The sequence below is a fragment of the Tachysurus vachellii genome, chromosome 6 (assembly GCF_030014155.1).
Source record: "Tachysurus vachellii isolate PV-2020 chromosome 6, HZAU_Pvac_v1, whole genome shotgun sequence".
Taxonomy (NCBI): Eukaryota; Metazoa; Chordata; class Actinopteri; order Siluriformes; family Bagridae; genus Tachysurus; species Tachysurus vachellii.
Genome location: NC_083465.1, coordinates 4416377 through 4437170, shown reverse-complemented (window position 1 = coordinate 4437170; position 20794 = coordinate 4416377). Strand labels below are relative to the sequence as shown.

General features: G+C 41.0%; 1 protein-coding gene across 2 annotated transcripts in view; it reads left to right on the top strand.

The window, feature by feature from the left end:
* macrod2 (mono-ADP ribosylhydrolase 2) overlaps positions 1-20794 on the top strand; it is a 580362-nt gene that overhangs the window by 375145 nt on the left and 184423 nt on the right. For both annotated transcript variants that reach the window (XM_060871810.1, XM_060871809.1), the window contains exon 6: positions 10547-10668. In XM_060871810.1, coding sequence (XP_060727793.1) covers positions 10547-10668 — 122 coding nt within the window. The remainder of the gene's footprint in view (positions 1-10546; positions 10669-20794) is intronic.

Genomic DNA, 20794 nt, shown 5'->3' with positions numbered 1-20794 from the left:
AGTAATAAAACCAACATACGGATTAATAAATAAGTCAAAGATTGTTACACTTGTGTTTTTACTCATATTAATATTTGAATTGAATTATTATATCTATATGTATATATAAGGGTCTTTTTACACCTGGTCACTTCGTGTGTTTTCTCTGATCCGATAGATATCTGATTTGTTAAAACTGTTCCATTTACATTAGACCACATAAATGCGTCTCGGCGAATCGGATATCGATCCGATCTTTCTACTCCCGCCCAAAACGCAAATATATTTTACCTCATTTCCGGGGTAATTGAAATGGAACACGCTTTGGTGTATGCGGTTTTCAGGTTGCAATCAAAAAGAAGACGAAAAAAACTTGTTACAACGGTTATGCTACAAAAAAACAGCATTTACATTTATTTGTTTCTGGCGCGATTCATGACTCGTGAGTCACCTGCGAGTGACGTACTTCCGTTTGGGAGGAGTTTAGCGCTGAAGTATGTGGCTTGAACAACCACATTCATTTACACCTGTCCAGTTTCATCTGAAATGCGTCCCAGACCACCTCCTGAAGTGGTTTGAACGATCGGATTTATATCCGTCTCCAAAACGTTTCGGAGGGCATTTAGACCTGGTCTTTTTACCATCGGATAGCTATCAGATCACAGAAAACACATGAAGTGACCAGGTGTAAAAAGCCCCTTAATATAGCTTGTATTTGAACTATAAGTTACAGGTACTATAAAAGATATTCATGACTTGCAGTGAAGTTGCCCAAACTTTTTAAAATCACCAGAAATTACCTTAAAGAAGCTTGTAATTATCTAAGCTTGACTTTTTTTTCTATGATGGAGATACCCACTGTGCATTTTATAAACCTCACAATGAGAAGCCATATAAAACGATAAGCCCATAATTAACAGCCAGTGTCAATCACATTGCTTTTGTTGTTGACTGAGATTTTAAAGCATCCTGCGTCACGAGACACGACGGAAAAGCAGTCGGATCCTTTGTCCTTAACGTTTTCCTGATTCCAGCGACATGATTTTACAGCTAAACAATTTCCCTTCCTTATTCCCACAACATCCAATTGACAAAACAAAGCAATATTTAGTCAGTAATATAATTAACCACGCAATTTCATGTTAACCCTGATAACACCGATCAAGCCCGGAACCTCAAAACTACAATTTCCACCGCAATCCTTAATTCAGCGCCGGATTATTTTGTGCTTTGTTGATTTTTAATTGTGATGGTAATTGCTAAGAGAGGCATGAAAGTGCTTTGCTTATTGACTGAATGCTTCTGCGAATGGTAATAGATTAGCATTAGAAGAATATTTGAAACACATGAGCAAGTCTATTCTTTATTTTTAATTCCCGATGCTGTTTTAAAGCTGAGAAGGAAAACAGCACTTAACTGATGCATGACGTTTGCTCTCTTTAATATTTGTGTAGGATCTTAATCTCAAAAAAATAAAAAATAAATAAATAAATAATCATATATAAGTTGAATACAACAACAACATAAAAAAAATGAAATGAGTTATTTTATGTACTTGGGAATCTTTGCCTCTAGAGAGTTCCTCTGGATTATTTTGTTTGATTTCACTAATACAGCTTGTGCAGTCTGAAGCCGAGATCTCGCTTTGATGTGCATTTGTTCCTTTGGTGGTTTCTCTTTCTCCCAGTGTGAAAGGCTCACAAAAAGACATGAAAGTCTCTTGTGCAGCTAAGTCTCTGTTTTAATGCTGCGATTGATGTATTCTGTGATCAGTGCCGAGGCACCGAATTCTCTACCTGTTGCGAAACTTTACACTCGCTAGCTAGCGCTCTTCACCTCCGTATCGACTCATAAAGCGACGGACGAGGCAGCAGACGAGACGAGAAACCGAGGTGATTGATCTAAAAGTCCATCCCGGAGTGACCTGAGTCTTGTTGCTGAGACATGATGATGCAGGATTCAGTATGTGTATCCCAGTCCTCTTCTGCAGGGTTTAAAGTGGAATCAGAGGACTACAGTTCAGGACGATGGCTCGGGCTGATTTCTATTATTAATGGCTGTTGACTGTAGCCCACAGGCAGTTGTCTGTACAGCCGGTTCCTCCTGCCTCCGTCTCATCCTGTTGGACAGCCGGGGCAGAGAAAGAATCCTGTCTTTATGGGTTAGATTTGAGCCGACGTTCAGTCCTGAATACCTGGGCGTTATAATGGGGGGATGGTGGGTGGGGTGCTTAGGGTGGGGTGGGGTGCTAAGGGTGGGGTGCTAAGGGTTGAACATACCAGGACTTCAAATGATCTCAAACCCAACTCAAACTCAAACCAACTCAAAAATATTAAATTATATAATAATAATGAATAATAATTTAATTAAATATTTATTTAAATGATCGAATAGAAGGCTTTATTTTTGTCACATATATTTTTACAGCACAGTGAATTTCTTTCGTCGCATATCCAAACTTTGGAGGTTGGGGTCAGAGCACAGGGTCAGTCATGATACAGCGCCCCTGGAGCAGAGAGGGTTAAGGACCTTACTTAAGGGCCCAACAGTGGCAGTTTAACAGAACACCTACTGTAGCGTCTCTGGGAAATGACAAGGTCCGTTTTATGGCGTAATATGGAATCATATTGTGATCAATTATTTTATGAGAAACTTTTCAGAGATTATAATAAAATAAAATCTATAGAATTTTAATATTTTTTAAATATTTTATTATTACTAGCCGGGGGCACGGTGGCTTAGTGGTTAGCACGTTCGCCTCACACCTCCAGGGTCGGGGTTCGATTCCCGCCTCCACCTTGTGTGTGTGGAGTTTGCATGTTCTCCCCGTGCCTCGGGGGTTTCCTCAGGGTACTCCGGTTTCCTCCCCCAGTCCAAAGCATGGTAGGTTGATTGGCATCTCTGGAAAATTGTCCGTAGTGTGTGATTGCGTGAGTGAATGAGAGTGTGTGTGTGTGCCCTGTGATGGGTTGGCACTCCGTCCAGGGTGTATCCTGCCTTGATGCCCGATGACGCCTGAGATGCTCCCCGTGACCCGAGGTAGTTCGGATAAGCGGTAGAAAATGAGTGAGTGAGTGAGTGAGCTATAAAGTCCAAAAAAAGCTTTGTTAAAGATTTGTTTTGATAAAAAGCATGTTAAATGAAAGCATCATCAAATTAATTATTCCTTTTTAAATGCAGTTTTCTTGCTGTCGGCTTGTTAGGAAACGTCCTGATTAGTCCATATGGTATGATATTTTAGTTTATTTATCTTTTTCACCCAGATAACGTGACCGAGTCTAATCTCGCCTCTAGTTTTATTGCAGGTTTGATTGCGCTCTCGTCCTGTCTGTACAAGACAATCTGTATTCAGAGCCCGTCCCATTTCTAGACCTTTTCACTTATAGAAAGTGTCCTTGACTCATCCTATGCGTTATTCGTGCTGATAGTGTTGAGGCGATGTCGAGGCACATTTTCCCTGGGGTTTTTTCTTACCTCGTCTAAATACAATGTTTTAGCCTAAGGTTCCCGAGAGACTAATTTCGCTCTGTGTCCTATGTTATCGTTGCGTATCCTCTACTTGGATTCCTTCTATTCTGTATATAGTCTGTGTATTAATGTATGCAAATAGAATGCAGCGCTCCGAAGGAAAAATAAAGGCACGGTGATGAAGAAAAGGATGCCGGCTCCTTTGTACTAAACGCGTTACGAGCAGAGCCGGCTTCATTTACATGATCGAGCTTCGCCGCATGGTTTTGTGCGTTTTAGCAGTTTATTTTACGTCGCATCCGGCGCAAAAACCTCGCATCACCTGTGTATTCTTCAGAGTTTATTATTCAAGCACATCGATTTGTGGTTGCCACATAGGGTTGCCACCCGTCCCGTGAAATACGGAAACGTCCCGTATTTACAGGCAAAATGACGCATCCCGTATCAAATCAATACGTTCATGATGTTCATGGAAGATCTTTTGCAAGTTTGCAAGTTATAATTACTAAGTTATGGATCTGTTAATTTAATAATAAGTTAATAAAATATGGTTCACATCTCACAAGTTCCTCCAAAAGCTTATTTTTTGTGTTCTCAGTCACACTTTGTTGGCGTATATTTATTATTGTCATAGCTGTGTATTCAATATGACCTCTTAAGTTGTGATAGTGAGAGACTGAGTGCATCTGTTCACACTGATTTCAATAGCAGATCTCTTATTATAATGTCCATTGGTATCAATCTTAATATTTTTATGAATACATGTTTTAAGTTATGATATACCACCACTGGCACGCCATCGGGACTGTGGTCATCGTGGCCCCGAGGGGTGTGGCCCCCACTACGGCAAGCGTCCATTATTTTTCTGTATTGAAGGTGGCAACCCTATTGCCACATGAAGTGGTCATGGTGGAGGTTTAGCAGAGAGAGAGACAGAGAGAGAGAGAGAGAGTTTATATGTACAGTATATAATGCGACCGCATCGATATGAATAATGCCGGCTGTGTGTTTACGAGTTCACACAGAGTTTAGCCTCGCATAAACAGACATGTGATGATGACACATCCTACAAACACGCTATAAAAGAAACACAATCACGTTCCTCTTGCAAAATAATAGTCTTCTCCTCCACCTCCTGGAAGTGACGGTCAAAGTCGAGTGTCAGAGTTGAAGGCCTTTACGAGGTGACTTATACGAGTTTCCTCACCGCCCTGAGCACTGAACTACAGTAGATAAGTCAAATGGAAACACTTTGGAACAGGAAGGACTGGAAAAGTCATCTTCCATGGCTGTAAGGGCAGCTTGATCCCTGGGGCAAAGTACACTGCTAAAGTACAATACTGAAAAACACTCCACAACCCAGAACTGACCCTGAATGAAGAGTAGGGAGGTTACAGATGTGCATAAATCATCCTGTTTACTTCATAATGAATACGGATCCGTCTAGAGGGTTTTATTTCGAGGAATGGCGGCCGCAGAGACTCGGGAGACGTGAATAACGATCTGACTGTCCGTATCCCTTCACCTGTTTAAAATATTCACACGGCAAAATAAAGAAATAAAAGGCAAATAAATAAATAATAATATTAAAAAAAAAAAAAAAAAAACGAAAAGGGAAAAATGCAGTAAATAGTCAATAAAAATTGTAAAAGCTCTTTTATTATTTATTTGCTTGTTTTATTTTTTTTTTTTATTTAAAGGAATTGGTGCAGTGTGACAAGATACAATTGAGAAGCAGACATTTATTATTATTGTTTTTTATTATTATTATTATTTTTTTCCCTTCGCTATTATTCTTTATGTGAAAACGATTGTCCGTGACCATCAGAGATACCCTCTGGCACGTGTGTTTTTAAACTCTGATGTTTCGGAGTTATACAGCAATGTTTATTTCCCGTCCACCTCCCAGTTCCAAGTGTGTTATAATTCTTTATTATTACCTACATACACACTCATAACTTCAGGCCAGGATGAAATACTCATATCCCGGCTGTTTGTGGTATTTTTTTTTTTATTTTTAACGCAACTCCCCGAACTAGGGGTAAAGTCTATAACTCCTGCACCCTTCATAGGCCCCGGCATCGTACGGAAATAATGAAATACAGCAATCCATCAGTCAACAGAGACTAGAGTATGATCAGAGAGAGAAAGAAAGCAGAAAGAAGCCTCTTTAGAATGAATCACCTGTCAAGGTTTCTCAAAAGTTGCTTTTATGCAAACGTGTACACACTTGCCAGGGAACGGTTTATTGCAAGAGTGCATTATAAATGCATAGAATGGGAACAGGCAATCATCAGGACGTATCGTCTTAGCTTACAAATGCGGGCAAATACTCAAGGAAATGAGAAATATTTGAATTTATTTGTTCCAGTCGGAACGACGGTGATATTTTGTCAGCACTCTCTTATGATCGTAGATAATAGGAACGTTGGTGGTGACGGGGTGATTTTTTTCCTCTTTAAGAAACACTCTTATCGTCTATAATGCATTCGTTCACTGTTTATACAGTACGTTTAGGTGTCGTTAATACTACTGTATACGTGAGCGTAGTCAGGTGTACGATACGTAACACAACACGGCGGTGAACGCTTTATATAATCTAAGGCTAATAATAAGCAGATATTTAAATCGGAGTATTTCTGACAAAGAACATATTTGTTGGTAGGATTACGTTTTCTGTTAAGAGATGTTAGTTGTTTTTAAAAATTCTAGGCTTTGTTTTTGTCACATGTACATTAGAGCACAGTGAAATTCTTTCTTCACATATCAGAACTATTAGAGGTTGGGGTCAGAGCACAGGGTCAGCCATGATACAGCACCTCTGGAGCCGTGAGGGTTAAGGGCCTTGCTCAAGGGCCAAACCATGGGCGTCAGAAGCAAATAAAAAGTGGGCGTGTCCTGTCCCACCCACATATAATGGTTCCGACGCCCATGGATTTCAGGAAACAGGTCAATGCTGTAGGTAAAACGTGGAATGGAGTTTAATTTTAGGGCATTTCTCAAGCAGAATGGATTCGACTGGTGGCGCTATGAAAAGTAATAAAAAAAAAAAAAGACATGCGCTGAATAGAGACAGTAAATGTGGGTGGGTCCAATAATATTGATCTTAAAAAGTGGGTGGGTCCTGTCCCACGCCCATAATGGTTCCGACGCCCATCGGCCCAACAGTTGAAGCTTGGTGGTGCTGGGGCTTCTACCCTGATTCTCCAATCAACAGCCCAGAGCCTTAACCACTTGGTCCACCACTGACCCTGAGATTGTAATACTGTATGAGATGAAATAAGTATATAATAAGAATGTAATAAGAGATAAAATATTCGAATGGATCGCAAATCATTTTTCTATAAGAGAAATAATGATGCCTTTGCCTAAAGGTCATTACTCGTAAAATGCCTGGTGCACACGGCATCAGTAATAAACTCTCACCTCTTACCTTTAAATGAAGATTAGCTTTAGCTCCATCACCTTATACATACAGTATGTAGCAGTAGACATTACTTATCAGTTAGCTGGTTGGCTAATGTGGTGTACATGCCACACACACACACACACACACACACACCATTTGTAGCTAGACCGGTTGAAAATCCCCTAATTCCGAGCTCCCACTTCCCGCAGTATTTGGAATTTCCCAGTAATATTACGTCAAGGCTTCTACGGTCCTGTGTTTATTCCTTACCTATCAGCTCTAAACCTCTGAAGCATTCTGCAGAACGTGTGAATGCAGCATGCATTGTAAGTAGCAGCATTTTGTACAGTTGAATGCCACAATCAAACTCGGCCACCTCAGCTCAGGGTTGCTCTGATGTTTTATTTATGATATTTTGTCGTGAGATTTTATCCTTCTTGAGTAAGCGTTCATGCCAGTGATAATGGCACTGCTTTCACTTTTATGAATTCACACACAGACAGCCCTGTCCGGTGCCTGCACACACACACACACACACACACACTAATTGGTGTGTTGCGGCTCCAGTGGTCCGTCGCCTCATGCATTTTTCATAGAAAGCAACGGGCACATTATGGCCACATTGTGCAAGGCTGATCCAGTCCGGCTGGTGTAGGGAGAGACAATATTTCACAGAGTTACAGCCTCATTAAGGTCCACACCAGCATCTAGAACACACACAGCTGAAAAAGTGCTTCTTTAAGCATGGCTGATGCTATGCCTATAGCATAAATAATTATTTCAGACGGCATTGCCCTATCTTGTTTTCATTACCTGGTATAAATGTTGTAGTGTTTTTGACAGAGTGTGGGCTCAGTGTTCCCAACGTGCAACTTCAGCACAATGATGTATACTGTATATACTTCTGAGACTTAAATCTGTACATTTATATCCTACGTATATTTATTTAAACACACATTTCTGTTTTTCTATATTTTCTATACCTTTGTCAGGTATTTACACTGACATAATTATGACTAGGGATGCTTCGGTACTTGTCAAAACTAATAACAATATGGAATGAAGTTACGAGCAGCGATTAAAGGGGGCCAAGCACTTTGTGGACAGACTCTGAAAGAAGACCAGAAAAGTTTTTGGGACCGTCAGCAGAAATCTGAAGAGCTGATACTGTATATCACTTTGCTTCCGTTCAGTAGATTACTCATGTTGTAAATAAATAAAAAAAAATACAAAGGTTGGATGGTTTAGGTCAAATTTAGGTCATGTTGCTGAATAGATCTGACAAGTTAAGTGTGTTCTCACTTCCTGTTTTGGTGAACTGAGAAACTGAGAAGAGCGTGATGGAAAATCTGAGACTTTTTTCACACAAAGTTGTGATTCTCGGACAGAACACGAACAACAGCAACACGATCGCGCGTTGACGCACGAGTGACATCCGCTAACGCCACAAGACGTTTTGGGTTGCGTGTGTTGTATTACATTAGGAGATGCTGTTGTGGCAATTTTTATTACTTGTAATCTGCTTAGCTGAGGTTTCTGTCATTAATTATAGAATACATCCTGATTGCTGTCGTTTCATTTCCCGTGTATGTGAGTTAATGAGCATGAGATTGGATTGTTGCACGAGCCAAATATCGCCATTGATGATGACTCGCTAATTTTTCATATTGTTAACGTAGCTAACTAATTAACTCGTGTAATCACTAGACTAAACATGACATCAGCAGAATTTGAGCACTTTGTGTTCAAATAAATAATAAATAGGTTTTTTTTTGCAGGGTTATTTGACACTATTATGAGGACATGTTGCCCATTTTGTATCTCCCTAAACACACACACACACACACACACACTCCGTCCCACAGAAGTGCACTTAAAAGTCCCGCAGTATGGTGCTTTAAATAAGACGCTTTCCTTCATTTCACTCATCTTTCCCAGTGGCACATTTCAATTATCCATATTTAACAGGATTTAATATTTGAATGCACAAATGCCTATTTGATGTGGGGAAGTCAAATTAATGAGTCACGACATTATCAATCTTTAATAGGCCTTAAAGTGAGATTTATGGTCGTTTCAGCTTTAGACGGATCACGCTGTTGGATGTGTCACGCTCTTATTTATGAACGCTCTTAGTATTTTTCCAGAGCAATACGATTTCATCTAGCAATTATTTGTGTGTTTTGTTTTTCCTTATAATGTCTTGTTTGCTAAGATAGAAAGAAGTGACTGGAAGTCTCCAGAATATTTCTGACAGGCTGCTTTTGGCTTGTGAATTGATATGTAATGTGGTGGGAGCACATCAAATATTGGCAGTGGTTTTATTCATAAGAACAGTGATTATGCAATGAGAAAAGCTCGCCCTTTTACCTCCTCTCTCTCACACACGCAGACTCTTTGTTTGTCTTCTCACTCTCTCTCTCTCTCTCGCTCTCTCTCTCGCGCTCTCTTTCTCTCCATTAACCCAACCGGTAGAGAAGAAATCGTCCCTGTAATGTCTCACTAAATAATGCAAACACACGCTCTTTCTGTCCAACATCTAATCCGTATACGAGCCTCAGACACGCAGGCCGGTGTGTGTGAGTTTATTTTGACTAGCCGTCACCATATTTTTATTAATCATACCTCCGCTCCCACTGGCAAGGCCATTGTTATTCAGTCACACGAGTCTCTCGGCTTTCCGGAGGTCTCCGGCAGCCGGTGATGTCAACTTAGTGAGGTTTACAAGCACTAAACACGAATGCCTCTGGCAAGTCGGCCTGGTTACATCACTATTCCGCCCACCTTAAGCCACCCTGAGGAACGAAGCAGAAAGACCTGTGTTACTTCTCTGATGGATCAATGCTTAACTTCTCTTATTCACCTGTCAACACTCCTATGATTCTATTAAACTCATATGTCTTATTCTGGCTGCGTCTGCAAAGCTAGCGACGACTTACACGCCAAAACATCGCCATGCGAAGGAGAAACACGGCCTGAACCGATACAAGCGTGGTCTGAGAACGGACGCGACAAAAGAATCGTAATTGATTTTCTATCTGCACCACCGTTTCATTAACGGAGCAGATTTTAGGACATTCTGACTCATTTAAATAGCCCCTATTGTCCCATTGTGAAGACAAATGACATTGCTGTTTGCAGAGCATGCTAATATTTCAGCACAGTTTGCTGTAGAAGCTAATGCATTCCTATCAGTTTGTAATAGGCTTCTGGATCTGCCTGATACCAAGAACCGAGTTCCACTTAGACTGAATATCTCTCTCTCTCTCTCTCTCTCTCTCTCTCTCTCTCTCTCTCTCTCTCTCTCTCTGTTTACACATTTATTCTTTAAAAAAAAAAAAATAATACTGTACATTTCTGACTTGTATTTATTTTTCTTGAAATGAGCGTTGATGAAGTTAACCAGCTTCCGCTGCATTAAGGGCATCACAATTATTTACTGAAAGTTTTTAACCAATAATTTGCTTTCGGTCTGTCCAAGCTAACAGGAATGTACTACATCACTAAAAAAATCTGAATATCATTGAAAATATTGAAGAAAAAAAAAAAATTCCTTGATCATTTTGGTGATTCAGAGATATCCAGTGGAGGAATTGTTATGGGAATAAAATGTACACTTTCATAATCAATATTAAACTTTTTTAAGACATTTCTTTGTAAAACACAGATGTTTGTTCTTTTGTTTCGCAGATGTGATCCACACTGTTGGCCCCATTGCTAGAGGAAACGTGGGCCAGGTCCAAAGAGAAGATCTCACGTCTTGCTACAAGAGCTCCCTGAAGCTGATGGAGGAGTACAGCTTGCGCTCTGTGGTGAGTGCTGTAAGATCTCAAACGTTTATCCGCCTCCGTCTTAGACTCTGACCCATCCATGAGCAAGAGATCAAGATGGAATGACTAACTGTTTGAGTGTGTCGATGAGGGACATTAGTTAGTTGTGATGTGTGATGATGTGTGAGCGGTATGAGCTTGGCGTTCTTGTGCTACTGGGAAGAATTGAGTGAAATTATTCATTCTAATAAGCTTTCTAGGAAAAACTATCAATCAAACAATGAATAAAAGTTCTCACTCACTCACTCACTCACTCACTCACTCACTCACTCACTCACTCATTTTCTACCGCTTATCCGAACTCACGGGGAGCCTGTGCCTATCTCAGGCGTCATCGGGCATCAAGGCAGGATACACCCTGGACGGAGTGCCAACCCATCGCAGGGCACACACACACTCTCATTCACTCACGCACTCACACACTACGGACAATTTTCCAGAGATGCCAATCAACCTACCATGTATGTCTTAGGACCGGGGGAGGAAACCGGAGTACCCGGAGGAAACCCCCGAGTCACGGGGAGAACATGCAAACTCCACACACACAAGGTGGAGGCGGGAATCGAACCCGCGTGTGAAGCGAAGGTGCTAACCACTAAGGAGAATAAAAGTTCTGTTTTTATATATTAACATATAAACTTTTGCCTATTTTTTCTTTTTTACATATAGACACAAAGAAAAAGTTTGTACACCGTTTATTTCTTATGAGCAGTTGCAAGAGCAGGGAGCAAGAATATTGAATGAACGAAGAAAAGAATTGACCCAAAGGTTAAAAACGTCTATCCTCATATCTTATACGTTGTTAAAATTATAAGCTGTATTCTGACTGAATGGATTTTAAGCATCTAAAAAAAAATAACAGAAATACAAGTACAAGGTCTTGAACTTGTCTTTGTTATTGGCAGACGTTGCATGTTGCTTTCTGTGGTCATTATTTTCCGACACACTTTATCTTCTCAAGAGGTTTCCTTTTAAAGCTTTTTAAAATTAATACGCTTGAACAACAGGACAATAAAACATGCTGTGCCACTCTCGTTTATACCGAGACCCTGGAGTGGCCTTTTTTATGACTAAAATTCTACTATTACAAGTTGTTACTTAAATCCACGATTCCTCATTTATTCTGAAATGGACTATTAGTGTTTGATATATTTCCTGAATTTGTTTGCCTACTGGAAAACTCCATACAGGATTGTTCAGCAACAGTTTATGGTTTGTCCAGTGAATAGCTTCTTCTTTCTGAGCTTCATTTCAATTTTGCAGGACGGTCGCCATTAGTTTATTGTCGTAACACGTTCTTTATGTTTTATAAAAATGTTTTTTTTAAAAGTGGCGCTCAGCAGTACTTAAAGGTGGGGTCTCCGTTGTTTTAAAGCCAATGTCGACATTTGAAATCACCAAAACAAACACGCCCCTAACACAAATGGGTCCCACCCCTGTATTGATAGCTCCGCCCACACATACATACGTAACACAGGCAAATAATGGAAAGAAATGTGTCTTTATCATAGCTGAAGGGAAGAACAATACGATTGCAGATAAACAAACAAGCAAAAAATGACACACAAGCATAATCATGCAAAGGACAAAGACATATATTAGTTCTGTGTAACAAAACAAAACCAACGTTACTCAACTATCGAGAAGGAAAAAAGCTCCTCGGCGTCTTAAGTAAAGTTGGTCACATATTCACAGATTGGAGTTTCCCGAGTCAATAACTCCTGAGCTAAACGCTGTTACTACACAAAACACGGTTGTAGCTGCGTCTCTACATTACTACGATAGAAAAGAGGTGTTATTTGTGTAGTAACAGCGTTTAGCTCAGGAGTTATTGACTCGGGAAACTCCAATCTGTGAATATGTGACCAACTTCCTGCTCCTTCAGTTCTCTCCAGCGCTGGAAAGCTGATCCTATATTAACACGTCCTACTTCTTACCTTATCGTAAGCCTTTCTTTGCTTTCTTTCTTTGTTTTTATCCTCCATGTCAATGTTAAAACCGCTTTCTGCTAATGTCACACATGGTCACTGAACACTCTCTCCACCGCATATTGACAAGACCCGCCCCTTTCTGCTCATTGGCTACACGTTTGTTTTGTTTTTGTTTTGATTTTTGTTTATTATTCGACCCGACTCAGTTTTCTGAAGCATTTCTCAAAAATCGGAGACCCCACCTTTAAGGACTTTTTCAGAACTTTGCTCTGGAATTTCTTTGGCTTTCACAATGCAGTTTGTGTAGGAACGTTCTTTCTCTGGTCTTCCAGGAACTATGTGTCAGATACTGTACTGTACTTGTACATTACTTTCTTTCGCATGATAACTTGTTGCTTCAGAAATCTTGAATCGGTGGCTTTTTCCCCAATACTTTCCCCCCAAAATCCCCAATATAACTGTCATAGGTGCAATGAAGAGCAGAGGAAGTGTTTATAAGCAATAAACTCGGGTCATTTTTCACCTCGCTAGGCTTCCAGACGGTCGAGCCCCGATGCCTTAATGAATCTGGCAAAAGACCAGAATGTTTGGCCTGGAAGAAATGGCGTCAGAAGCCACGCTGCTCCAGCTGCCGGCCCTGTCTCCACCATCTGCTCCACATAACTTATGAATCTGCTTTAATCCATGGTGGCCACAGCCTGAAAGAACGTTCCAAAATCCCAACGCTGGTTCCGTGAGACCCAGGACCAGCACAGATCATTGACTGTGCAATTTCCAGCAATTAGCAATGATGCTGCCACCTCAGATGGATGGCTCACTAGTTCTGGCACTTGAATAAGTGTAGTCTCGTCTTTGTCCACTGGAGTCTACTCAGCCCCCTACCAGTATTGAAAGAGCAAGTTAATTTGCAAGCCCAAATAGCTGCTTCAGTAGCCGTGACTAAATCCTGATTAGCAGCTGTAGTTAACTTGCTGTTGTCAGACAGACCACACAGGAATGACGGGCAGACCTGACATGTACGTTAACTTCCCAAACCCTCCAAATTTCTCCAAGCTCTCATTAAATGGAATCGGAGAGTCACAGGAAAGGGGCCACGTACCCGGCTCCTGTTTTTCTTCCTCTTTCCAGCGCCTCCTCCAGTTCCCTGCTCTTCTGCAGCTGCATTCCTACACATTTATTTCATTTACCACTTTCATTTATTTATTTAGTCGTTCACATATTGATGAGAAACAGGGCTGTGCTTTCACAGAGAGAGGGCAGGTCTGCTTTGGTGGGACGTGTTTGGACAGCTGCTCCTGATTGAAAGAGCCCCTGTGGATGACTGGACATTGTCTGATGAGCTCTGTTCCTCTACACTGTACCTCGTGTTTCAGTGAAAATCTATTTATTTTCATCCAATACGCATATGCTGTGAAATTCCCTATTGCTGCCCCATTCAGCCTTGCTGCTGAGCTTCTTTCATTACCCCTGTGGTGTTCTTTGGCCCAGGAGCAGCTCATGCTGACTAGCTGTGGAAGATTCCAGGGAAGCCGGATAGCGGATTAGCGCTAAGCTTATTGGACAGTGCAGAACGAAGGAGGCTCCTTACCAATGAGGCATGCTTAAAAGGAGAAAGCGGTGGGGTAATAGAGGTGGATTTGGTTTCAGAGCGAGCAGAGACACAACAGCACCTATAGTGGAGATCTCCAAGCATTATGACGGGATTTCATTGAAAACAAAAGCATTAAGCGTAAAAATAAACCAGAGCAACAAAAGACGGGGGACGGGCTAGCTGCATAATCCCATGGCTGGAGAGTCGAATGCTTTCTCCCTCAGGCAGCGAGAGCTGGAACACATGCTACAGTCCACGACTAAATACCTCTTGATTAAGTCAAGAGATATGAGCTTATTTGCATACAGTGTGAGAATCCTGAGCATATCTGGGTGTTGGAATGCAGATTTGGGTGCATATACAGTATACTGTACGTCAATCCCATTCATACGAACGGCTTCCGTTCTTTCATATTGTGGTTAAAACTTAATGGTCACTTTTTTTTTTCCCCGTTTCTCTTTTTCTTATTTAATGTGCTTATCTTCATGGACATTTAGTTAAACCATTCCACAGGGAATTTTTCTAATGTATTTAACTAATGTATTCCCTAGGGTTTTACTTTCTAATTTATTGCAGCTAAATGCTGCTTTTTTTTTTTTTTTCCCTGGCAATGGGAATTATCCGTTAAGGATGAAAAGGAGGGAAGCGCTCAAGCAGGAGGTAGGTGTACTCATGCAGATGGGGATGAGTAATGTTATGTGAAGACAGATACCATATCCCACATTAGTTTAGCACATCACTTGTGCATGCTCAGCTGGAACCGTTGGCTAGGAAACTGGATGAAGGATGGGCTTCATCTAGAGAATTGATGAGCTCCCTGAGCCAAGAAACAAGGCGTTTAACCTCCCAACTGCAGTTCAACACTTTTTAGAGGAGCAGGAAGAGACAGCTAACGTGCTCTCTTTGTCTCTGTCCAATCTGGACATTTGCCCGTTGCACTATATTAGGAATGGGAAAAGATCATGCTATGAAATTTTGTTTTTAGTGTGGATCAGGTATCGTTATTGATTTTCTGCCATTTTCTAAAAACCGTTCATTCATATATATATATATATTTACATCATTTGCATATTTTAATGCACATAAAAACACAAAAATCAGATGTATCAGTGCAGTCCAACCCAGCCACTCATTCCTCTCTCGCAGAATCCCTCGAGACATGTACGCACTCGTTCCCATGTGCTTATTTTCTCTGTGGCCAAGTGGGCAACGTGTCACGGTGCCCCACAAGTCTCGCTCGGTAATCGGCAGCGGGAAGCAAGTTCCAGAACATCAGCTCGGGGAATAGACCACAGCCAAGCTCTAGTGGGTTTGCCATGTGTCCACCGAGCTGTAGAACACACTTCAAAAAAAAAACAGTGCCTCCAGGGCCTCTGGCTTGCTCAGAATATAGAATAAATTCCCAAACACAATTGCATTTTCTTTGGGTGAGATGTTGCTGCTAGATGCTTAAACAAGTAGGAAATATACTAGAAGAAATTTCATCGGTTGATTTGACTAGCATATGTGGTTAGCACCCGTGCTTCGATTTCTACCTCTCACAACGGGTGTGTGAGTGTGTGCACCAGTCCAGGGAGTCTCCTGTCTAGGATAAGCACTAAAGCGGATGGGCTGTGTGGATGGATGGATGGATGGATGGATGGATGGATGGATGGCTTTAGCTTTTAATAGGCTCAGATTGAACATAACTTTTTACAGGTATAGGTCTGGATATGGTAAAGAAAAAACTGCTTTAACCCATTGTCAAAATTTGTTGCCACTAGAATTGAAGTAGTCTCGTTATAGTTTAGTGGATGTAGCTTCTATTATTGTCTATTGAAAAAAGAATGTCAGGAAAGTACATTCTTTCTCTCTCTTGGATGAAAGGAATGACTTTCTTTGAAGATGACTTCAAAAAGCAAGTACCTAATGGAGGGCAAATATCTTAAGGAGAGGCATGAAGAGATGATGCCAAGTTGGCATTCACACACACTGACTTACTGAAGGTGTTGACTTCATAGAGCTTTGACTCCCAGAGTGCACATTTGTAACGGAAGATCAAGCAGAATGAATGCCCCAAGATATCAACGCTGGTGTGTGGGAACAAGTGGCCTGTCTTAGTTTTACTCATGCATGCATTTGGTACTGGTCAGGTCAGTCCAGTCCACTCCCCAGAGCCCTTAATGTTGCAGTTTAAGGACACTGAGGGAGTCAGGGACCTTGCGTGTCTTCAGGGATGACCTGAAGGGGAAATAGTGGAGCTGGATCGGTTTCCTGTCTATATTAATCAGCCTGCTTTTATTCCCCCTACAAAACCTTAAAATAATCCATTCTGAGTGAGGACACAGCCATCTGGAATCCATTCAACGTTCTGTGGTGGATTTCTTTCTCCCTTCCAATCCTTAAAGCTCAAAACACGTCCTGTCCTTCTGACGGTTAACAAAGAAAAGACGTCAATGTTTATCCGAAACATCATCGAGTAATTTGTGTGATTTCATTTTCTTATTATTCCTCCTTGAAGCGAATAAGATCATGAAAGGCATGGAAACGAGAGAAACCTTTCCAATGCTGTTATTTTCTAACCTATTTTGCAGTACAATGTGGACATTGGATAATTTATTGGTACGAAGTAACTACTGCGGGGGGGGGAAATCCGACACGGTTAAATGTTCAGAAATCTTTTGACGATCAGTGTGTACCTGCAAATGACAGTGTAAAGCTGTGCTTTGTAACATACATATTATTTTTAATGCAAAGACGCAAACACAACCTCTGCAAAGTATTTTCTACAAATGTTAATACACCGTTATTTTATTAACTACTTCATTATTTAAATAAAGGGCGTCTAAACCAGAACTAAGTTACGCCCCGTGATTGATTGGCAGCTGGGAAACTTTCCGTTCTTGTTTCAGAAATTTACAAGCACTATTCCTTGCAGAATGTTTATAGTTCTGAGATATTCTTAGGCCATCTCGAATTTACGGCTCGTTTTAAGATCTACCCGAACATTTCCGATGATGTTAATGTCGAGGGACCGTGAGGGTCTTTCCAAAAGCTTCAGCTTGCATTTCTTCAAGTAGTTCACAGTAGATATTTTAGTATTTCTTGCATCACTGCCCTGCAGGTAGAAGCTTTTCAGCTGTAGTTACTTGACTGACTCGGTAACATTTGTTTGCAGAATTTGCTGATGTTTACTGGAATCCATTTTTTCCAACTACCTGTGTAATCTTTCTTGTGCTTCTGGCTGCCACAAAGCCCCAGAGAATAATATAGGTACACACAAGTCTCCATACATGGGGGAAATTTAAAAAGAGTTTTTAAAAAGCAAAATGCTTTCCAAGAGTTTTTTTTTTAAATTTTTTTAGATAGCATATTAAAATCATGTTCGGGAAGCTGTCGCAAGGTCGCGACGGGCATTTCATTTGATTTAATTGCCCGCATGTACGGCAGATGTGTTAATGCGAGATCATCACGAGTGGGAGAGACGGTGTCGTGTGTTTAGAAAGACACGCCAATCATGTAAATGATGTGTTGTATATTAACTTTCATTTTGCTAAAAAAAAAAAAAAAATTTCATTTCCGGGGGCACGGTGGCTTAGTGGTTAGCACGTTCGCCTCACACCTCCAGGGTTGGGGGTTCGATTCCCACCTCCGCCTTGTGTGTGTGGAGTTTGCATGTTCTCCCTGTGCCTCGGGGGTTTCCTCCGGGTACTCCGGTTTCCTCCCCCGGTCCAAAGACATGCATGGTAGGTTGATTGGCATCTCTGGAAAATTGTCCATAGTGTGTGATTGCGTGAGTGAATGAGTGTGTGTGTGCCCTGTGATGGGTTGGCACTCCGTCCAGGGTGTATCCTGCCTTGATGCCCGATGACGCCTGAGATAGAAGATGAAGAAGAGCGGTAGAAGATGAATCAATGAATGAATGAATGAATGAATGAATGAATAATTTAATTTCTCATATGTATGAAGATTTTTGGGATGTAGATCCGCATCTATACTCAGCAGCTGGTATTATGCACATCCTTCTTACATACCTTTGAAGATTGTGGTCGTGTTTTCTCAGATCCAATAGCTATCTGATTTGTTAAAACTGTTCCATTTACATTAGGCCACATAAATGCGTCTCGGAGAATCGGATACCGATCCGATCTTTCTACTCCCTCCCAAAATGCTAATATATTTTACCTCATTTCCGGGGTAATTGAAATTAAACACGCTTTGGTGTATGTGGTTTTCAGAACGCAATCAAAAAGAAGACGAAAAAAACTCGTTACGACGGTTATGCTACAAAAAACAGCATTTACTGTTTGCTGCATTTTCAGACCCAATAAATGCAATGCAGTGCATTTTAAGACCCAATGAGACACCTGGGTGAAAGATCAGAGCCAGCACTAGCGATTGACCTACTTCCGTTTGGAAGGAGTAAAGCGCTGACGTATGTGGCTTGAACAACCACATTCATTTACACCTGTCCAGTTTCATCTGAAACGCGTCCCAGACCACCTCCTGAAGTGGTTTGAACGATCGGATTTATATCCGTCTCCAAAACGTTTCGGAGGGCATTTAGACCTGGTCTTTTTACCATCGGATAGCTATCAGATCACAGAAAACACATGAAGTGACCAGGTGTAAAAAGCCCCTAAGTTCCTTGTTTACTTCATCAGTCCAAAGCTCTTACATTTGTTTTGCAAAGATATCATTTTAAGGTTAAGGTTTAGCAAGTAAGGTTTGTTCTGTTGATTCTTCCATGCAGACTGTCGTCCACCTCTCCTGTGTCAGCTAAAACTTTCTGCAGGTCCTTAGTGCCACGTTTGTGTCTCTAGCCAGAATACAGACGGCTCTATCGGAGACTCGCTCTTCCTGACCTTGCCTAAATCCATACACTTTATTACAGTTCATTTCTTTACAGTTTTTTGACCAATGGAAAAAAAAGTGAGCTAGAAGTGTGGTGTTATGTTTTACAGTCTTCCGTCGCTTTGTGGGTATCAGTTACCTTCATGTCAGATCGTTTATATTTCAATTATTGACCTGAGTAACAAAACGTAAGAACTTAATTAAGGCCTAACGCGGTCATTAAATTCTAATACTTTTGTATTTAGATTTTTTGCAGATTTTTTTTAATAATGTAAAATAAAATTATTATTTGCTATAGAGTTTTTTTTACATTTATTTATTGGTGCTGCTACAGGTTTTTATTATAATTTTAATACATTTTTACTTGATTTAACCGCGGTCCATCCGCTGCACTTTCAGCTCGTTGCCAGTGTTATGATATTTTGAGTATCAGTGCCTGCTAAATGTAGGAGAGATTTTAGGTGAGAACCTAACATGGTCCTAATGGTTTCCATGACACTGGGGGTGGAACGATAAAACCCACACGGCTTGTAAAGTGTCATCAGAGTCAGAGACTGGAGTGCTGGAACTTTTTGTTCTAGGTCAGAGCTCGAATGTGATCTAATGTCATCTGTGGCTTTGAAAAAAGAAGCAGGGACGCAGAGACGGAGAGAAATACGCTAGCGTTTGCGTAGAAAATGTTCCTTTTATCTGTTAAGCACTCAAGCTGTTCAGATGACTGAAATTCTCCTCCTTTCCGTCTGCGTCGGTTTTCTCAAACGTTACGGATCGTGTGATTATCCCGAGAAGGCTGCGCAGTCGACTTCATGTGCATCACTGGTGGCCATGTTTTCTTTTATTACATCATAACTCAGAAATGATTGTTTTCTAACCTTGAAAAGCTTTAATGCTCTGCAGGGTTTAAACATCCGAAACATTGTTCTATTACACGTCTAAGAAGAAAGTAGCTCTTCGGTGGTGAGGGATACATCACATGCTGCAACATTGTGTAATGATGGAGGTGTAGCGTTCTTCGTTATTACCATATACCTGCTGGTTTTAAAGCTGGTACACCGCGTGAAAGACGTAAACGGTGCAGTCTGACTGTCAGGCTGAGGCAGACGAAGTAAACAGGAATCGCAGCGCAATAACAGTCATGTGATTTTCATATTTCAGGCTGGAATCGTGGAGTTTATCGTTAGGTAGAAGAACGTCTCGCCGCCTGACGGCTGGTTGCGTGATGGTGAGATGACACCTGCACACTTTTCCAGGAAACTGTCAGAGAATCTGAGGACGTGTTGTACTAATTCTTTTGTAACAATCAGCTAAATCTCATGCTAATTTATGTACGGCATGCCGCGAAAACTCATCGGGTGTCTCTGCTGCTAATTTGAACTGAATCAGACTAAATACAAACTCTTTTTAAGGTTGAGAAACAGATTTTTTTTTTTTTTTTTTGCGAATAAAGAAAACAAATCCAGATTTACATTTACAGACGCCTTTATCCAGAGCGACATACGTTTTTATCTCATTTTATACGATTGAGAAATTAAGGGTCACAGTGATGACGTCGGAGAGCACTGATACGTAACCACCCTTAATAAACGCCACTGATCCTTAACGTCACTTTATCGAGTGATTAACGCATGTTTACGTGCTTAATATCGATCTAATATGAGTTTTCCTCAGCCGTGGCCCCGTTCACTCGTCGTCAGAGTCACGGGACGGACAGAACGGCGCCTCTCGTGATTGGTCACGGAGCTGTGAAGTAAAG